The 21,686-nt window shown below is 38.8% G+C and overlaps 3 protein-coding genes across 3 annotated transcripts in view; 2 read left to right on the forward strand and 1 right to left on the reverse strand.

The window, feature by feature from the left end:
* LOC143031926 (uncharacterized) overlaps positions 1-21,686 on the reverse strand; it is a 493,007-nt gene that overhangs the window by 38,373 nt on the left and 432,948 nt on the right. The gene's annotated exons all lie outside the window — the stretch shown is intronic.
* The window catches only part of LOC143031923 (uncharacterized), a 142,575-nt gene continuing 121,984 nt past the window's right edge, over positions 1,096-21,686 (forward strand). Inside the window, exon 1 of the mRNA XM_076196295.1 lies at positions 1,096-1,189. The gene's annotated coding sequence lies outside the window, so the exon portion shown is untranslated. The remainder of the gene's footprint in view (positions 1,190-21,686) is intronic.
* Positions 1,173-9,336, forward strand: LOC143031922 (uncharacterized). The gene is made up of 2 exons (XM_076196294.1): positions 1,173-1,284; positions 7,342-9,336. Exon 2 carries the CDS (start codon positions 7,723-7,725, stop codon positions 9,334-9,336), a length of 1,614 nt encoding a protein of 537 aa, XP_076052409.1. The 5' UTR covers positions 1,173-1,284; positions 7,342-7,722.

Raw genomic sequence — 21,686 nt, forward strand, 5'->3', positions numbered from 1 at the left:
AAAGTGGAACTATACAAGCACTCCTCCAGTCCTCCGGCACTCTACCTTCTCTCCAGCAGACATTAAATAACCTCGCCAACCAGTCCACCATCACTGTACCTCCTCTTTTAAGACATTCTGCATGGCATCCATCCATACCAGGTGCCTTACCTGCTTTCATCATCTTAACTGCTGCCTTCACCTCATCCTTCCTTATTTCTCCTCCATTCTCCTCACTCATCACTCTCATTTTCTTAGCATTTCCCACTGCAGCTATCTTTCCCTCCCTATCCTCCCTCACATATATATACCAAAAGCTTTTTCCCCCCTTATAAGGGAGGCAGAATAAACAACAACATAAAAACCACTCCCACCCATTTCAACCCTTTCACACTTCACTCCCCTCCACCTTCTTCCCTCCCTCTTATTTTGGCACCTCCTGGTCGACGGGTCATCCCTGTATCCTGTCCATTGCCCTGGGTCAGAATCGGTGTCGCAAGACACAGCACATCCACAGCAAGGCCGCTTCATTAAATCGGCGATCCCCCTCTCTGTCCCCTCATGCAGAAAAGTAGATGGGAAGAAATCCTTTCGGGCTGCGTCAAATTTTTCTCACACATACTCCCTCACCCCCATCCCCCATCAATTCCACCTCGTACATCGTAACATCATCCATATACAGCCATTCTCCATTCACCCCTATCTTCTGTCCTCTCTTGTCCTTCCTCAACAGACATTTTTCTCTACTCCAAAGCCCCTTTCACCCCATCCATCCATCTCATCCTAGGTCACCCCCTCATGTTCATTCCTTCCACATTTTTTTTACTATGTTTTCACTCATTCTTTCCATGTGTCCAAACCATCCCTATACACTTTTATCCACCCTATCTCCCAACTCCCCTTCCACCCCCGTTCTCCTCATTTCTCACAGAAAATATAAATATGAAATAAAAATATAAAATGAAAATGTATATATGAAATAAATACATAGCAAATACAAAAAATAAGTATTAGATATGAAATATAAAACAGAACAGAAAATATAAAGAGAAATAGAGAAGATATCTAAAAAAATTAAACCTTCACCTTGTTTATTTACATATGACGTCATAGCCCGTCAAGCATTGACTTGCGCTCCTTCAGCTATTCAAGGAGCTTGTTTTCGTAGCTGTGCTTTGTACAGGTGAAACCAGTGTGTCTTCTTCAATTCGTAAGTGCAGCGATATGGGTTTAAGATAGCTTAGTGCATGCGTAGTATGTTCGCATTTGCCACTCTTCAATTCTTATTTGGCATTCTGAGCAAGGGTAGGTACGGACACAATTTTTGTTAGCTCTTAAATTCTTGTTGCATATAAAAGACCATTTCATTAGAAACAAAATACTTTTTAATTTTATTGAAATAGCTTGAAAAATAAGGGAGATACGACTTTTTTAATTATTGTTTTATCCCAAGTTTTTGGCTAGACCAGGGGTTCCCAAACTTTTCAGATCATCGACCCCCTAGTAAAGTTTAAAATTTTCTATAGAACCCCTAACTATAGTTTGGGGGTCTATAGAAAATTTTAAACTTAATAAACAATAATAATAAACTTATATAATTCGTGAATTGATAGCTATCAATTCACAATTTATATAAGTTTATTATTATTGTTGGTGTTATTGTTATTAATGCTATTATTATTATTATTATTATTATTATTATTATTATTATTATTATCATAGTTATAATTATTATTATTATTATTGTTTTAGTTGTCAATAGTGTTATCATCATCATTATGATTATCATTTTTGTTGTTGATATATTGTTTTAATTCTTAACTATAGTTCTTGTTTGGTCTCATAAATCACTCATGGTAATTCTAAAGTACCACAGTCACAGTTTTCGTGTTTGTGGATTTTAACTTATTCTATTTATCTTTTATTTTGATCCCTTATAAAAGGGCCAAATGGCAACATTCATTAAGGCGATGGTGTTCCAATGATAATACAGATACTTTCACATACGCAGAAACATAAGTGTTTTAAGATAAATATTCATAATTTACCAATAGCTTTAAGAGTAATATCACATATCTGTATTATATTACTCTAAGTGATATTTAAGCCAATAATATTACACAAGCTCGTCATCTTGATGTTCATTCACGATGTGGTTGTGTGTATGTGAGGTGGGAATTGATAGTTTCACCCAACCAAAGATTTTTGTATGTAGCTTATGTGTTTGTGGTGAGATATGTAATGTATAGATTGATGGTGTACATCATTTCCGTCACAAATGCGTAGTTTTCAAGAAATTCATATGTAAATTTATGCCTACCTTTCCTCCCCAACGATCTTGGGGGGACCTCTGGGAAATCGGGGTTTTTGGGTGGGGAGCATGAAATCAAGTAATGTGCGTTGCAAAACAGCTGTAAAATCAACAGCACATAAAAGATATGAAAATACATAAATTACACCTTTGATGGCAGCAGTGGTGAGGGCTCATGCGATCGTAGCCATGTTGTTTTTGAGCAGCATTAACAACGATTCGCAACATTTTTTTGCTGTATCCACTACATCTAGCGAAGCGCACTCCAGCTCCGGAAGAGTTGCTAACCCAAAAATCGAGAATAAATTCATGAAGCTTCGAGAGGACCGAGAATTGCGATTTTGTGTACAACTAACCTAACGTAACCTAACCTAACCTCAATAACGTAACTAAACCTAACAAAACCTTACCTAACCATCTGAAGGGCAAGGTAGATGGAGGAGCATCATGGCCCTAGCTTGGACCAACTTGACCATATTTCTTGAGGTTATTTGTAGGGAGTAATCCAGTCTCTCCTTCAAGATACTTAGCAGCATGGAAAAAGTTACCTTGGGTTTCCTCATAGTATGCCACAAACCAGTAAGGTGTAGTATAGGGGAGTGGTGAGCTTTGGGAGCTTTGCATTGTTGAGCATCATCAGAGAGGTTGGAACAATAATCATTCTGTCAGCTACAGTATTTGATTGAATGATCTCAGCAACTAGGTTGTCATCTGTAAGATGTAGGGAATATTACTTTGTATGGTTTTGGCAGCATTATCAGATGTAAATGTCACGTAGAATTGATTTGAAAGTCACCATTGTATTTGAGAAGGATAGGGAGAACTGTTGTGAAAGGCTTGAGACAAGAGTGGATAGCATAGTGAGATAAAGTTGTGTATATATTGATTATCTGAAGGATGCCAGTACAGGACTCGGCAGATGACCTGCAGGGTCTTCTAGCATGAAACAGTGGCAGGCAGAGTACAAGTCAAAGAAAATACCAAGGTAACAGTGATCCAAGTGATTAAAGAGAAAATGTGCGAGAGGAATCTGAACCAACACAGAGTGCCTACAAGATGTAGAATCAGAATTGGAAAGCGGTGGCAAGACGCAAGGTGTTGAATTGGAAAATGATGGCGAGTCAGACAATTGTGAAATGAGTGATAATTCAGTTGGTGAGATTCTTGCTCCAAACTAATCTAGAAGACTTTCACACCAATACGGCAGCATAACACTAGACCAGTGGAAGTATGCATCGCCCTTGACACCTTTGTTGTTGCTCTTTGAGTTCTTTCTAATTTCTTTGTATTCTTTTTTGTGCTGGATGTCCATAGTGTCGCAGTGTACTCCAATCTTGGTCTTATCAGTGTGACTAATATTTCTTTTAGCCATTACTTCATCAAAGTAATTAAAAACCAACTTTATTGATCTTAGTAAATTGTAGGTTTCTGCAACTATTTTGTTTATATGCTTGTATTGGTCTTATCAGTGTAACTAATATTTTTTTTAACCATTACTTCATCCAAGTAATTAAAAACCACCTTTATTGATCTTAGTAAGTTGTAGGTTTCTCCAACTGATTTGTTTATATGCTTGTCTGGGGATATGTCTTTGTTGATAACTACTCCTAGGTCCTTCTCTGAGCTAACTTTTTTACTTCCTTTGTACCAATTTTTTACTGTCCTGATATTCTTTTTTTATTTTTCCAAACTCTATTGTACTACATTTCTTGATGTTGAAGTTCACTTCACACTTTTGGTTCCATTCCTAGTCTTTGTCCAGGTCTCTCTGTAGTGATTCACAGAATTTTTCTGTACTTACTTTCTTTAATAGTTTTGTATCATCTGCAAAGAAGTTCATATAACATTCTACACCTTCATCCATGTCATTTGTATATAGCAAACATTATTAGAGCTAATTCTGAGCCTTGTGGGACTCCATTTATCATTTCTTCCCATGTCAGGTTTTTATATCTAAGTGCCACCCTCATTTTTCTCCCATGCAAGAAATCTTCCATCCATTTCAATAACTTTCCTTGCACACCTGTTGTTTCAAGTTTTCTTAATAGCTTTTTGTGTGGTACTTTATCAAATGCCTTTTGTAAATCCAGGAAAGCACAATCTGCCCATCCATCCCTTTCTTGAATTATATCTATTAACCTTGAATAAAAACAAATCAAATGTGTGACACATGATCTTCCTTGTCTAAAGCCAAATTTATTTGTATTTATTATATATATATATATACATATATATTTTTTTTTTCCAGATGCTTAGTCCATCTACTTTTGATAACTTTTTCAGGTATTTTAGCTATTGTGCTTGTAAGGGAGACTGGTCTGTAGTTTGTTGGGTTTTCTTTGTCTCCTTTATATATTGGCACAATATTGTCATTTTTCCAATCTTATGGTACCTCTCCTTCCTGCATATTTTCACATATTTCTTAGTTTGATATGTATATGTCACTTATCATTTTTGTTTTTTTTTCTATTTCCATCTTTTCCAAGCTTTGGCTGTTCTATTTTTTGCCTCACTACATTTTCTGTTGTACCAGCATTTAATGTACACCTTTTCCTGTGTTTGTTTTGGTACATATTTATCTACTTCATTAAAGAAGTTTTCCCACTTCACTTTTTGAAAGAATTTTTCTCTTTTAGTTTGAATTTGATTAGTAAGTTGTCACTCTTCCCAATTGGTGCCTTGTATTCCATTTTATCCACAATTTCAGGCTCTGATGTAAATATTAAATCTAGTCCTGATGGTTCTTCGTTATCTCTATCTCTGGTATTTTCTTTTACCCATTGAATTATTGTGTATTCATTGGCCATGCCCAGTAGTATATTTCCCCAAAGGTCCTCTCCACCTTTCACTGTCATCGCCTAACATATTTCTCCAGAGTTAGTCACCCATAATTATTAAGTTTCCTCCTTCTTTCAATATTTCATTTAATACATTCTCTGTGTCAAAATCTTGGAATGGTCACTCTCTGTCCAGGAATATGTTTTCAGGGGCACATATATCACTACAAAATTTCTACTTGTTATGTCACTGTTTTCAATTTTTATCATAATCAATTCCACATTATTATTTCCTTCTGTTATCTTTGTCACATTTAAGCTTTTCCTGGTCAAAAACAAGACTCCACCCTGTTTCACCTCTCTATTTTTTATCCAATGATTATATAAACTTTGTCCCACAATAATTGGTGGTAGTGGACCTTGTAATGCCATCTCCACAATTACCATTATATACTGTTTTTCTTCTGCCAGATAGTCATTTAATTCATTTAGTCCTGAAATCATGCCATCTATGTTAGTATACAGTATTTCTATTTTCTTCCTTTTTCCTCCTTTTTTGTTTCCTTTGATCTTTTTTTATATAACATTTTCTCAGCCTCAGGTCCACTCCTCTTAAAAAACAAAACAAAAAAAAAACATTCATTTTGGTCTCTTTCTATTCTTTCTTTTTTTCCCATTTACTTCATTTCTTAGTGTCTTTTCCCTCTCTTTCCTCATTGCTCATTTCTTTTTTATATCCATATATTCTTGTAATTTAACTTCTGCTATAATTTTAGACCTTATTTTAATTTATAGTGGTCTATTTTTGTCTTTAAGGCATAGTCCTATTCTATGCACTTCCTCTATTTTCTTTTCCCTTTTCTTGCCCCTCCTCTTGTATCTCTCTCAGAATTTCTTTTGTTATTTCTTTCTCTTTTTTCTCATAAGTATCTAGCTACATTGTGGTTTTCTTCAATACTATAAACTACGATACCTTTTAATTTTATCAACTGTGTCTAGCCCGATTTTTTTTCTCTTGAATTACTTTAATGACTGTTTCTTTTGCATTTTCTTCCATTTGTTTTACAATTTCTTTAAAAGTTATTTTTTGGTTTTCCTGATCCACTTTCCATTGATTTTTTATTTGTTGGAGATCTATCTCCTTTATGGTTTCTCCAACTTTCTCAGTCACCGCATGTATTTGTTCTTTTACTTCTTTTTTCAAAGCCTCATTTTTGTTAGTATCTTCATTTTTTATTCTTTCATTCTCACTTTTGACTGTGTTTAATTCCTCTTTTAGATCATTAAGCTCCCTGTTCGTTTCAGCATTTTGTTTTTTCAACTCATTCACTTCTTTATACATTGTCCTGTATTCAGCTTTTAGATCTATTATTTCATTTATTAGTTCTGTAATTGCCTGATTTAGAATATTTTCATACCTTGTTTCCCTTTCCAAATCTATACCTCTACCTAGTGTTCCACATTTGGAAACCCTGAAAATGTTATATTTTCATACCTTTGATTGCTCTTGGATGTTGCCATGTTGCAACTCTTTTTTGGGATGACACCTGATGGTGATTCAACCCTGCTTACTTCTAGTTTTTTCTTTGTTGGTTCACTATATTTTTGTCTACCTTCATCATCCTCCATTTTATACTTTAACCACTAAGTGAACTTACTCCAACATATCATTTTGGTCACTTGATAGACAAAGCTCCCCTGTCCCAGTATGAATGACACCACCTAGGTGTTTCCTCCAACTTATTGAAAAAGCACTGCACTCCAGAGCTCGTTCTAGACATCCATTCAAAACTGTGGTTTGTGTGTCTTAAACGATGTGCCTAGCATCACTTATTTGAGTCAGATGAACTGAATAAACCCTCCGTGAATTGGTTTAGATTCAGGTCTTGTGAGCCCAAACATGGTATTCTATGAAGTTATATTAAGATACGACTGTTGTGGCCAGCTGGGCCATTGCCCACTTCCAAATCTCATGACATGATGAAAAAAGCTGTGGTAAAATTTGAGTCATTGTGGTTGTGGGGGAATGAGTATGCATGTAGCTATAGGATGATTTTCACCTCATGTAATGAAAAAGTAGAATGAAATATATGATAGCTCCATATCTGTTAGTGTTTCACCCTATTTTATGATAGGTCATGGCATGTATGAATGGTTGGTTTAGGTACAAATTTGAGTATGAAATAGTTTGTGCGCAAAACTTCCACTATCCTAATAGAATATATTGCACACTTTCAGAGATAGATGTCAATAATATAATTACATTTTTTTCAGGATGAGGGCAAATATGACCACTTCTTTGGAAGAGCTATCTACAGATTTCATACTTGTCATACAATGAAAAGGACCCGGTGTGACATCTGTGGCACAATTATATCACTAGTCATTTTAGATATCACATGTTGACCCACACTGGAGGGAAGCCTTTCCATTGTGACCTGTAAAGTTGTGCCTTTTCACAAAAGGGTTCTCTTACAAAGCATATGATGAGCCACACAGGAGTGAAGCCTCTCCAATATGATCTGTGTAATGTAGCTTTCTGACAAAAAGAATTGCTTCAAATTTCATATGATAACCCACATTGGAGAAAAGCCATTTCAGTGTTACCTGTGAGATAAAGCTTTCACACCAAACTGTCACCTTAAAAATCACTTGATGGCCTACACAGAAGAGAAGCCTTTCCAGTATGACTTGTGTGATTCAGCTTCCTCAAAAAAGGATGCTCTCATAAAGCATGCAAGGAGGCACACAAGAGAGAAGCCCTTCCAGTGTGGCCTGTGTGATTCTGCTTTCTCAAAAAAGAGTCACCTCACACAGCATATGAGGACCCACACAGGAGAGAAGCCTTTCCAGTGTGACCTGTGTGATTCTGCTTTCTCGGAAAAGGGTCATCTCACACATCATATGAGGACCCACACAGGAGAGAAGCCTTTCCAGTGTGACCTGTGTGAATCTGCTTTCTCACAAAAGGGTTCTCTTGCACGTCACATGCGGACCCACACAGGAGAGAAGCCTTTCCAGTGTGGCCTGTGTGATTCTGCTTTCTCAGAAAAGGGTTCTCTCACTAAGCACATGAGGACCCACACAGGAGAGAAGCCTTTCCAGTGTGGCCTGTGTGATTCTGCTTTCTCACAAAAGGGTCATCTCACACAGCATATGAAGACCCACACAGGAGAGAAGCCTATCCATTGTGACCTGTGTGATTCTTTTTTCTCACGAAAGGATTATCTCAAACAGCATATGAAGACCCACACAGTAGAGAAGCCTTTCCAGTGTACCCTGTGTGATTCTGCTTTCTCACGAAAGAGTCATCTCACACAGCATATGAGGACCCACACAGGAGAGAAGCCTTTCCAGTGTGGCCTGTGTGATTCTGCTTTCTTAGAAAAGGGCTCTCTCACGAACCATATGAGAACCCACACAGGAGAGAAGCCTTTCCAGTGTGGCCTGTGTGATTCTGCTTTCTCAGAAAAGGGTTCTCTTGCACGTCACATGAGGACCCACACAGGAGAGAAGCCTTTCCAGTGTGGCCTGTGTGATTCTGCTTTCTCAGAAAAGGGTTCTCTCACTAAGCACATGAGGACCCACACAGGAGAGAAGCCTTTCCAGTGTGACCTATGTGATTCTGCTTTCTCAGAAAAGGGTCATCTCACACAGCATATGAGGACCCACACAGGAGAGAAGCCTTTCCAGTGTGACCTGTGTGAATCTGCTTTCTCACAAAAGGGTTCTCTTGCACGTCACATGCGGACCCACACAGGAGAGAAGCCTTTCCAGTGTGGCCTGTGTGATTCTGCTTTCTCAGAAAAGGGTTATCTTGTACATCACATGAGGACCCACACAGGAGAGAAGCCTTTCCAGTGTGGCCTGTGTGATTCTGCTTTCTCAAAAAAGGGTGGTTTCACGAACCATATGAGAATCCACACAGGGGAGAAGCCTTTCCAGTGTGACCTGTGTGAATCCGCTTTCACAGAAAAGGGTTATCTCACACAGCATATGAAGACCCACACAGGAGAGAAGCCTTTCCAGTGTGACCTGTGCCATTGTGCTTTCTCAAAAAAGTGTCATCTCATACTGCATATGAGGACCCACACAGGGGAGAAGCCTTTCCATTGTGACCTGTGTGATTCTTTTTTCTCACGAAAGGGTCATCTCACACAGCATATGAGGACCCACACAGGAGAGAAGCCTTTCCAGTGTGACCTTTGTGGTTCTGTTTTCTCATATAAGAGTCATCTCATACAGCATGTGAAGAACCACACAGAATAGAAGCCTTTCTAGTGTGACCTCTGGGATTCTGTTTTCTCACAAAATGGTAATCTAATATATGATGATCCACACAGAGGAGAAGCCTATCCAATGTGACCTGTGTGGATTTGATTTCTTACATAAGGGTAATCTCAAACCCACACAGGAGAGAAGCCTATTCAGTGTGACCTCTGTGATTCTGCTTTCTCACATAAGGGTCATCTCACAAAACATATGAGGGCCCACATAGGAGAGAAGCCTCTCCAGTGTGACCTGTGCAATTCTGCTTTCTCACTAAAGATTAATCTCACAAAGCATACGAGGACCCACGCAAGAGAAACCTTTCTAGTGTGACTTTTGTGATGAAGCTTTCTCATAAAAGAATTACCTCAAATATCACATGATGATCCATAGGAATGAAACAATTCGGTTATGATGTGTGATTCTGCTTTCTCATAAAAGGGTTATCTCACAAAACATATGAGGCCCACGTGTATGAGAAGACTTTCCAATGTGATCTGTGTGGTTCTGGTTTCTCACAAAATTGTTCTAGAAAGCACATGAGGACCCACACTGGAGAGAAGCCATTGTGATGCTCCCCGTGGGATGCAGCTTTCTCACAAAAGAATCACTTCAAAAAACATATAATCCACACAGGAGAAAAGCCTTTCCAGTATGACCTTTGTGAATCCTTGTTTCTTATTAAAGGTTTCTCACACAATATTTGAAGACCCATTCAGATGGGCGGCCTTTCCAGTGCTATTATGTTTTCTCAGTAAAGGGTTCCCTCATACAGCATATGAGGACCCGCACAGGAGAGAAGTCTCCACTGTGACCTGTGCAATTCAACTTTCCCACAAAAGAGTTCTCTCTCAATGCATATGACAACCCACACTGGAGAGAAGCCATTCAAAAGCAACCTGTATGATGCAGCTTTCTCACAAAAGAATCAGCTCAAGTATCACAGGATGATCAACATAGGGAAGAAGCCTTTCCATTGTGACTTCTGTGATTCTACTTTTTCACAAAAGGGTTCTTTAACATGGCATATGAGGACCCACACAAGAGACAAGTCTTTCCAGTGTGACATGTATGATTCTGCTTTCTCATGTAAGGGGAATCTTGCTCACAAGAAAGAAGCTTTTCCAATGTGACATGTGCGAGTCAGCTTTCACACAAAAGGGTTATCACAATCAATAAAGAGTAAAGAGAGGATGAGAAAACAAAAAGACAAGAAGCTAAGGAAAAAAACCGAGATGAAATCAGAGTCAGAAAAAGAGGAATTCTATTGGAGAGTAGTGAATATGAAAGTGAGGAAATGGCACAACAGAGAAAAACAAAAGGGAAACAGAAAATACAATGGAAGTAGCAGAAAATTTAGAGTGTCCTACACAAATATAGATGGTTTGATAACAGGATTGAATGAATTGAATGGTTATCTGAAGGAAAAAGAACCGGACATAATGGGAATTGTAGAGACAAAATTGAAAGGTCTACTACCACCCAACAGTGTAGGACGTGGTGCATATAATTGGAGCAGAAACAGAGAGGCAAAACAGGGGGGTGGAGTTATGTTCCTGACTAAGAAGGATATAAACGTGAGGAATGTCACATGTGGAAAGAATAGAGTAGAGATGATTATGATGGAAGTGGAAGACAAAGATAGGAAAAGCAGAAAGTTTGTAATAAATTATGTGCCTCCTACAACAGCCTCGTGGGAAGGGAGAGAACATAAAAGTATGTTAGAAGGCACAAGAATAATATTAAATAAGATAATGAAAGATGGAGAAAGAATAGTTATAATGGGTGACTTTAATTGTAAAGAAGTCTGCTGGGAAGAGATGACAGTAAAGGGTGGAGACAACTGATGGGGAAATGTACTACCTGATATGATTATTGACCATACAATGACGCAATGGATTCAAGAGAACACTAGGTATAGAAATGAAGAAGAACCATCGAGACTGGACCTAATAATCACATCAGAACCTGAAATAGTAGAAAAGATTGAATACAAGACACCAATAAGTAAAAGTGACCACATATTGGTTGGAATGGAACTAAAGGAAAAATACATAAAAAGAAATGAACAATATAGAAAAGGAAGATTGATGTATGAAAATTTTTTTTTTTTATAAAATAAGAGAATTCTTTCAAAAAGAAGACTGGGAAAGAATATACAAAGAGGAAACAACAGTGGAAGAGAAATGGAATATTTTGACAAGAATTTATACAGGAGTGGAAAAGTATGTCCCAAGACATAAGCAAGAAAAAGAATATGTAAATTGCTGGTACAACAAAAGTTGTAGGGAGTTAAAAGACAAAAGAGATAAAGCTTGGACAAAATGAAAAAAAGACAAAAGACCTGAAAATGGAAAATATATACTAGTTATAGAAATGAATATGAACAAGTGTGCAGAGAAGAAAAAAGAAAATATGAAAAAGATGTCATAGAAAAATGTAAAGACCAACCAAAACTATTTTACATATTTGTAAATAACAAAGTGAAAAACAAACAAGATTTAGAGAAACTATGACAAAGAGAGTTGAATACACAGAGGAAATAGAAATGGCAGAAATTATGAACAAGCATTTTAAATCAGTGTTTACAAGGGAGAACATACAACCTAGTGATATCGAATGGGAGGAGAAAGTCCCCCCTATGAAAGAAATAGAAGTAACAAAGAATGAAATAATGAAACACTTGAGTGATCTTGATGTCTGAAAATTGCATGGACCAGATGAAATAACAAACTGGATTTTGAGAGAATGCAGGAATGAACTAGCATACAAAATACATAGCCTAATAAACAGTTATTTGAAAGAAGGAAAAGTTCCAAAGGATTGGAGAAGAGCATATATTGTACCTATATATAAAGGGGGAACAAAGAAAACCCTACAAACTATAAATCAGTCTCGAACAAGCACGATAGCAAAATTTTGTGAAGGAATTATCAAAAGTAGATGGGTAAGGCATTTAGAAAAAACGACATACTAAATCCAAGGCAATTTGGATTCAGACAAGGACGATCATGCATCACAAACTTAATATGTTTCTATTCAATGCTAATAGATATAATACAGGAAAGAGATGGATCAACTGATTGTGCATTTCTAGACCTGAAAAAAGCTTTTGACAAGGTGCCACATAAGAAGTTGCTTAAGAAATTAGAAAATACAGAAGGAATACAGGGCAAACTGCTGAAATGGATGGAAGAATTTTTGCAAGAAAGAAAAATGAGAGTGGTGATAAGAGACAAACACTAATTGGGATGAAGTGATAAGTGGTGTTCCACAAGGAATAGTTCTGGCCCCAATAATGTTTGCTGTATATATCAATGATATGGATGAAGGAATTGAAAGTTATATGAACTTCTTTGTGGATGATGCAAAACTGTTGAAAAAAGAATGGGAATGGAGCAGGATGTAGGAGATGGAGTTCAATACTAAGAAGTGTAGTATAATGGAATTTGGAAGATGCAAAAAAGGAATAGTAGAATCATATAAATTGGGAGAAGAAGGAATAAAAAAGTAGAAAATGAAAATGACCTGGGAGTCATTATTATGAATATGACACCTGGGAAACATATAAACAAGATTTTTGGAGAAACTTATAATTTAATAAGAACAATCAAAGAGGCATTTGCATACCTGGATGAAGAAATGGTGAAGAAAATTCTAATCATTCTGATAAGACCAAGATTGGAATATGTAGCAATGATGTGGTCCCCAAATACAAAAAAAAAAAAAGTAACGGTATAACAAAACTTAAAAGAATACAAAGAGCAATTACAAAATTGGCACCAGCACTCTCAAAACTATCATATGAAGAGAGACTAGCAAAACTTGAGCTACAGACATTAGAGCAAAGAAGAGAGGAGATTTGATAACTATAGAATCATGAAAGGCATAAAAACTATTGATAGAGAGGATCTAATAAAATGGAATGACAGAAATACAAGAGGACATGGAAAGAAAATCAAGAAAGACAGTTATAGAAGAGATCTAAAAAAGAACAGCTTTCCCCACAGAGTAATAGATATTTAGAACAAGTTAGATGAGAAAGTGTTATGTGCAAAAATGATACATGAATTTTTAAAACAGTTTAGATAAAATGAGATATGAAGATGGGACACCACAAGCATAGCTCCCCTTCCCATAAAATACAACTAAGTAAATACAGGAGAGAAGCCTATCCAATGTGACTTGGACAGTATATGATGACCCACAATGAAGAGAAGCCATTCCTGTATGATATAGCTCTCACAAAGCATATGAGGACCCACACAGGATAGAAACCTCTCATGTGCAACATGTGTGATGTAACTTTCTCACAAAAGGGTTCTCTCACAATGCATATGAGGACCCACAATGGAGAGAAGCCATTCCTGTGCACTGCAACTTTATCACAAAAGAATCACCTCAAATATCATGTGATCCCCCCACAATTGAAAACTCACAAAATTGGGAACAAGGACAGAGAGACAGGTTCCCCCCAATGAAAGAAACAGTGCAAAAAATATACAAGAATTTAAGATCATATTGGATGCTGAAAGATACAAAAGCGGGTCACTATGAGCATTGCTCTCTTCCCATAAAAAACAACTAGGTAAATACAGGACAGCAGCCTTCCTAGTGTGACCTGTGTGATTGTGCTTTCTCACAAAGGAGGTCTCTATCATCACATGTTGACTTGTACTGGAAAGAAGCCATTCCAGTGTGACCTGTGTGATGAAAAATATTCCCTGCAAGATTTGTGCATGTGTTTGTGCACACATTTCACAACTAGCATACAAAGGAAAAAATTATGTGCACAAGGTTTTGAAAATGATTTAAAAATATTTTAATTAAAGATACTAATCCTTTAATTTCATAACAATGAATTCAAAACAAAAAGAATGTGATTTTGAGAATCTGTCAATGACCTTTAAAATATAAGTGTACAATTTCATAGTTTTACACTTAGTTTTGAAACCTTTTGTATGTTCAGTAGTTATACATCACCAGTACAAGTTCAGTCCAATGAAATAAATCTAGAAGGATGTTAGTTTTGTACCCTCAAATTAGTCTGAATACTTGATACAATCTAAATGTGTTTTTTATGTTGCAAATTCCATTTGGAAAAGAAAATCACTAATTTCCTGGAGAAACCTACTTTTCAAGAATAAAAGGAGCAAAGAATATACTGATGAAAAAAAAATGGGTACCACAAGTCATTGGAATAGTAAAGATATGTGGATAATATAGGAACACTGAAACAATGCCAAAGCAAAAATCATAATAATTAAGATAAAAGGGAGCTGTTGGAAAGACCCATCCCAACTTTGTATTTTAAAAGTAAGCAACAGGAAATGAAACAAGGCAACAACTATGTTCGGTAAATAGGGCACACAGACATGGTTGTATTCTGTAATCTGTAGCTATTTTTAAATTTACAAATGTTAAGAAAATATATACAAATAACAGAATTGCATAGCACTGGTGGATCTTGTCAGATTCAAATGAAGCAAAGGGTGTGAAGTGAAAAAGAACTCCAAGTGAAGAATGGCTGGATGAAATCATGAAAAATTTTCCACCCATTTAAAGGACAGTTTCCCTGAGGATGAGGTACAAGAATGGTCAATGTGATTTTTCATCTGGTAGTGGACATGTTACTGCCTTTTGTCTTAACTATCATGATTTTCTTGCTGATGCTATAGAAATATTTAGTTTGATGTTGCAAGAAAAATTAGATACAAGATTATATAAAATGAAGTTCTGAGACTTGGAAAAGTTGATGGATATTGGAGGAGCCTTTCTTGTCTCTAGTGCAGACTGTGGTTGAGGATTTAGTCCAATGAATTAAATTAAAAAACAAAGACACCGTTTAGGAGAATGTCATTTGGATATGTTTATATGATTGAAAAGCTACAAATCTTATTGAAATTCAATGAATTTAGATAATGTGTATAAAGAGTGGGTGAATACCGAAATCAAAAGAGAGGAGAAATAAGAAGTTAGAAGGTATAGATAAAGTTTTAGGATTAGTACTGGACTTATTTTTATATATACTTAGAGTCATTTTTAAAGTTAGAAAGGTTAAATGTAATTGCTCCTTAGTGGTTTATATATATATATATATATATTCATACTATTAATGTAATGAATATAAAATACATATTAGATATTTCTGTCAGCTCTGTCATTGTCACGCAAAGGACTCTTGAAAAAGAAAATTAGTGCAAAGATGTATATACAGTGGAACCTCGCTATTCGTGCACAATCTGTTCCAGGAGTCTGTTTGTTCGAATGGCGAATAATTTTTTCCCATAAGATATAATGTAAATCCACAGATGGCTGCTTTTTTAAAACTTTGTAATAATACTTTAAGCATAAAATACATAAAAACTATAAAAAAAAAACAATAATTATACAATACTGTGCATGAAATAAAAACTTAACTGCACTTTACCTGTACTGAGGTGAGCTGATGGCACAAGTGGAAGATGGAGAGGAGGAGGAGGGATGTTGATGTTACTGTTTGGAAGGGGAGTCACCTTCCATATAAACATCAGGTAACATCCCTTCAGGTGTTTTCTCTCGGGTGTTCTTTCTTTTTTCTCTCTTTTTGCACTAGAAGAATCTTGGGATTCTTCCTTTAAAAACCTGTCTAATGTTCTGCCTTTGACGACGTTTCAGAATTTTTCTAAAATGGTCAATAACATTGTCATTGAACAAATTGATGCTACTGTTGACCACAGCAGTGTTAGGGTGCCATTTTTCCACCACTCTCTGTGTTTTCTCCCAGTGATAACACAGTTATTTAATTTCTGCAAAGGAAATGCTTCCCTTACTACTTTCCTCCTCTGAAGAAAAAGAAGAAAGTTCTTCAACCACTTCTTGCTGCTCCCTGTGCAGTTCTTAAAGTTCTTCAGTTGTTCAGCTCATTTCTGTGGTCTTCGACCAACTCCTCCACATCATCACTGTCTACATCCAAACCCATGGACTTCCCCAGGGACACAATATCATTCACCACTACAGGGTCTGTGTCAAAGCTAGCACGAGACTGAGCTGAAGCGACCGCGTGGCGCAGCCAGTAACAAGAAGGTGACGCTGTCCGAATCGCGGGGCAAGCGTACGAATGACGAGTTGAATTTTACTTGAACAAGTTGGACGAATAACGAGTTGTACGAGTAGAGAGGCGGACGAATGGCAGGGTTCCACTGTATCCCTAATACTTTTTCTTATTTATGAAAGGCCAAATTTAGGAGGTACCGTATTCCTAATACACAATAAAATATTACACTAGATGGCATTTAGAGAACACATGCCAGCGTCAAGAGTCACAAAATAAAAAAAAGATAATTATGCCCACATTATACAGTAAATAATGGCAGGGGCATCTCTGTATCAAATTAATTAAATTTGTATACTATAAATCCCAGGGATACAAAAGAAAAAAATCCTTGATCCTCATATATATCCGAATCTACCTCAAAATCTAATAACCTATTTATTGGCCTAAGATATGCCTTTCCACAAAATTTAATGAAAATCAGTTAATAACTTTTTTAATACAGTTGGAGTTTGTAATGATCTAGTTCCTTTTTTGGTGTAGAATTTCAAAGGGAAGGGGAAATGAGTGTATTGGGGAAACAGAGTAGGCCATAGCAATAATGTAGAGCAATATGTCAATACAGGACAAAATATCATTTCAGGATATAATGTCGGCAGAGGACGAAATACATTAGGATGTATCAAATTTTTGTCAAAGGACAAAATATCACGATAGGATGAAATTATAGTGGAGGACAAAATATCACAATGGGATGTAATGATAGCGGAGGACAAAATATTACTCTAGGATATAATGTCACTGGAGCACAGGATCATTTTAGGAAGTGATGTCGGACAGAATGCCAATGAACAATGGGTGTCCATTGTAGGAGGGAGGGGGGCAAGGTGTACATAAGAGATTGGATGACTGTGGCCTCACATTCGTTTCCCATGTTAACGACTTATGCGTTAGAGTACGACAGTCCACCAACATTCTGAAAGTTGCCTCACACTATGATTGGGGAGCTGATCGTACTATTTTATTGAGGCTCTATAAAACCCTCTACCTCAGCAAAATTGATTACGCTTGCCAGATATATGGCTCTGCTGCAAGAACCACCCTTGAAAAATTAGATGTGCACAATCTGGGTTTGAGAATCTGTACGGGTGCCTATCGTACCTCCCCTGTGGACAGCCTATAATTATGTGGACTCAGGTGTACCACCCCTTTCCTTGCGCAGAGAGGAGCTGGGACTACGATATTTGGTCAAATGTTTGACATCAAAGGATAACTCCAACTTTAAATTTGTTATGAACCCTTACGACGTCTCTCCAAATAGGCCCCGTATCCCTAAGCCACTGGAGGTTCTATTGGAGAAGGAATCTAGAGAGATCGGTCTCTATGACTCTACTATGTCCAAATTAGGCCCAACAAAGTATCCTCCTTGGTGTAAACCCCCCTGTGGAGATTTGCATTTGTACCGGTGGTAAACAACACCACGACCCTCAGGCTGTCAAGGCGCAATTCTTAGAACACTCCTCTAAACACAACACCTCTATCTCTGTCTATACCTATGGCTCTAAGTCTAAGCAAGGTGTAGGCTCTGCTGCAGTTTTTAACGGAAAAATTATTAAACGTAAATTACCCTCTTTTGGCTCAAATTTCAGTGCAGAAGCTTATGCAATACTCCTGGCAGTGAAAGAGATCTACTACAGTTGCTCAAACGAGCAAAGTTTCATTACTTATACAGATTCCAACAGTGTCTTAGCTTCTCTTCGGCAGCTTTTGCCCACTCACCCACTGTTGCAAGAAGTGCAAGATTGGCTGGTCCTCCTGCACTCACGAAAACGTACAAAGGTGAACTTTTGTTGGGTACCTGGTCACACCGGCGTCATGGGGAATGAAACGGCAGATAAAGCTTCAAAGTCGGCAGTAGCTGATCTACAGCCGACTACTGCCGTCCATATACCCCATGGCGACCTAAGGAGATTATACACACTCATATACAAAATAGGTGGCAGCATAGATGGAGCACCTTAACTGATAACTTGAAGCTAAAAAAGATCCGTCCCTTCATAAAGAAATGGGAATCATCCAATTGCCCAAATAGAAGGAACAGCATCATCTTGACCAGATTGCGAATCGGACATACACATCTGACACAGTTTTTTAATGACAAATGGCGACGAGCGGCAGGTACCATTCTGCCGTACATGTCAGGCTCATATTACTGTACAGCACTTTTTAACGGAGTGCATATGTTTTCAACGTGAACGACGAGCATGTTCAATCACAGGCAAGTCCATGACAGACTTGCTTGATGATAACTGTGAAGTAGCCCGTGTGGTCAGATTTTTAACGCATATCAAGTTTTATCACCTATTATAACTCACTGTAATTTTCAATTTTATTATTATAATTTTTTTTATGAAATCACCGAACTTTTAGCTTTCATCCGCCTTTTAGCTTTCATAGCGCTGAATAGACCTTGATGCTGCAGTGCTTGGCTTTTGAGCCTAAAACTCATAAACCAACCAACCAACCTTATGTATATAATATATATATATATATATATGTATATATATATATACAGTGGTATCGAAATGCCCGGTAGTGAAAAATCCTAGTCACAAAATGTCCGGTAGCGAAATGCCCGGTATCAAAATGTCCGGTATCAAAATGTCCAGTTTCAAACTGTCATAGAACCCTTTTTTGCAACTGTATGATCATACTTGGCTAGCACATTACGTAATTCCAAAAAGTTTCCTCGATTGTCGGATTCATCCCCTTCTCTGTGCCCTCTCTGGGCAACATTTTGATATGCTGTATAGAGAAGTACATCAATAACTGCTTTAATGTACCGTCGATTATCCACCACTGTCTGGGCATGCCCCGCATCAATGGCTTGATAAATTGTTGCCCCTGTAACTTTCTGCAATTTGAATTCTCCCCAAGCTTGCATCGCAAATTTATGACAAGCTGAAGTATCATGAGCCTTCAGAGGCATGGTTGCCTTCTACCAATTCTTGAATCCGTTGTGGGTGAATAATTGTTCAGCTCGACCAAGATGGGAAGTTGTAAGATGACGACACGCAAAAACAGTAAGCTGCATCTTTGACCACAGAATATTCAAGCCAAGAATGATGTTGGTGCCATCTTTTATTGAATGATCTTGTCTGACCACCTTGCATGTGTGAAGGATATTTCTTCAAATCAGGACAGGAAGGCCCATTATCTGGCAGCAGGCTGAAGTTGTTTGGCCCTGGAGGACGTCTTGTGTTTTTCTGTGTTTGTCACCATCCACCTTCTCTTCCAACTCCGGGTTTTCAGTAGAACTAGAAGTACATGGTTCTTGATCGTTGTCATTAACTTGTTGCCTCTTGTGGGGAATTAGGAAGCGATCCATGACCTATACAGAAAAATAGAACACATGATTAAAAACGGGGATGGGACGAATTTGTCTTTGCGTACACCTGCTTCCTGGACATCGCCCGAGCCTTCGACACCGTATGGCACGCCAAACTTCTGCTGAAGCTTAAATCTATCAGAGTCTCCCTAGCGCTGTATTCTTTCGTTCGCTCCTTTCTCTCCGGCCGCTCAATAATAGTGCGCTGGAAGGGAGTCCTGAGCGGGCGAATGTCTGTCGAGATGGGAGTCCCCCAAGGTTCAATGGTAGCATCCACTCTCTTCGCCCTAATGTTAGCCGACATCGGGAAAGGCCTGAGGAAGGACGCCACCATTACCGCCTATGCCGACGATATAGCCGTATGGCGCCGATCAAGGCATAGACGTCCGAAGAAGGACTCTGCCCAGCACAAGGCAGAACTCCGCCTCTTCCAAAGTCAAGTCGACAGTGTTGTCCGCCACCTCGAAAGCCTCGGCTTCCTACTCTCTCCAAATAAGACAGTGTACATGCCTGTGCACCTTCCTGGCTACAACAGAGGCCATTACCCAACCTGGAACGTCCTCAGCATCTGCGGCACAGAAGTGCCCCCCTCACCCTCAGTCAGGTACCTGGGCGTCATCTTTCAAAAAGATGGTCGCTGAACTAGTCAGGTCCAACAAGCCATAAATAATGCAAGACATGCCCTCAACCTCATTAGGGCCGTCCGACACGAAGCATGGGGGCAGCGGAGAGAAACACTCATCCACCTCACCCAGAGTCTAGTCCGCTCCCGGCTTCTGTTTGGCGCACAAGCTTTCCACGACCCTCCGATGTCGGCCATCCGTCGCATGGCTACAGTCGAGTGCCAAGCACTTAGGCTAGGACTCGGACTCCCGCAGTCTGCCCCTCAGGAGCAAGTATACTGTGAAGCCGGAATCTTCCCACTTTGGCATCGCCTGAAGAGAGATACCTGCAGGTACCTCTTCAGCTCAGCGAGGGTACCTAACTCCACGGACACTGAACTAGGCGAAGGCTGGAACCCAGCCCCACTTACTGTATCAGGACATGGTCTGGTTTCCTCTGTCTCCGGTCTATGTTCAAGAGCGGGAATAGAGCCAGCCGACCGCCTCCGTGTCCCCCAAGCCCAAATCGATCCATACCCACCCTGGATCATGAAGCCGCCGGAGGTACGAACCAATGTCCCTGGAGTAGCCAAAGAAGATCCCCCACACCAAATCGCCACCTGTACTCGAGAACTGCTGGCTAAGGAGTACGCGGACGACTTCAAGATCTTCACAGACGGATCGGTGCTCAGTGACGACAGAACAGGAGCAGGACTGTTCTTCGAGACCACGCGAGAGCACTTCGAAGTGAAGCTCCCACCCACCACCATCCTAACTGCCGAACTCGTCGCCATCAGAGAAGCTTTGAATAAAGTCAAGACTCTCCCCCGTTCCCCAACGCAAGTAGTCATCCTATCGGACTCCCAGTCCAGCCTAGATGTAATACAGAGTGAGTACTGCAAAACAAGACCGGAAATCCTCAAGGAAATCCTAATCCTTTCAGTAGAAATCGCACGACGCGGCTTCCGTCTTCGTTTCCAGTGGATGCCCTCCCATGTAGGCATCCATGGAAACGAGATGGCCGACCGAGCCGCCAAACGAGGGGCCCTAACCTCGGAAGAGGATTGCATCTCGCTCTGCTTTTCAACAAGTGATGCAAAAAAAAAAAAAAAAAAAAAAATGACCAAGCAACATGGGATCTCTGGTCAGAGGAATATGCCGACCACCACAGCCATCTTCCCGGAGACGAACTAGATGTACTAGATGTACACACTAGTACCTCCAACTGTCTAGCAACACATCACACACAGCTAATATTGAAATACTTAAAGACAGTCCCTAAATCGGATCCCTCCGCTGAAACTAATTAAAAAAAAAGAGAGAGAGA

This window comes from Oratosquilla oratoria, chromosome 12 (assembly GCF_046742065.1).
Source record: "Oratosquilla oratoria isolate Oo_2021 chromosome 12, ASM4674206v1, whole genome shotgun sequence".
Classification (NCBI taxonomy): Eukaryota; Metazoa; Arthropoda; class Malacostraca; order Stomatopoda; family Squillidae; genus Oratosquilla; species Oratosquilla oratoria.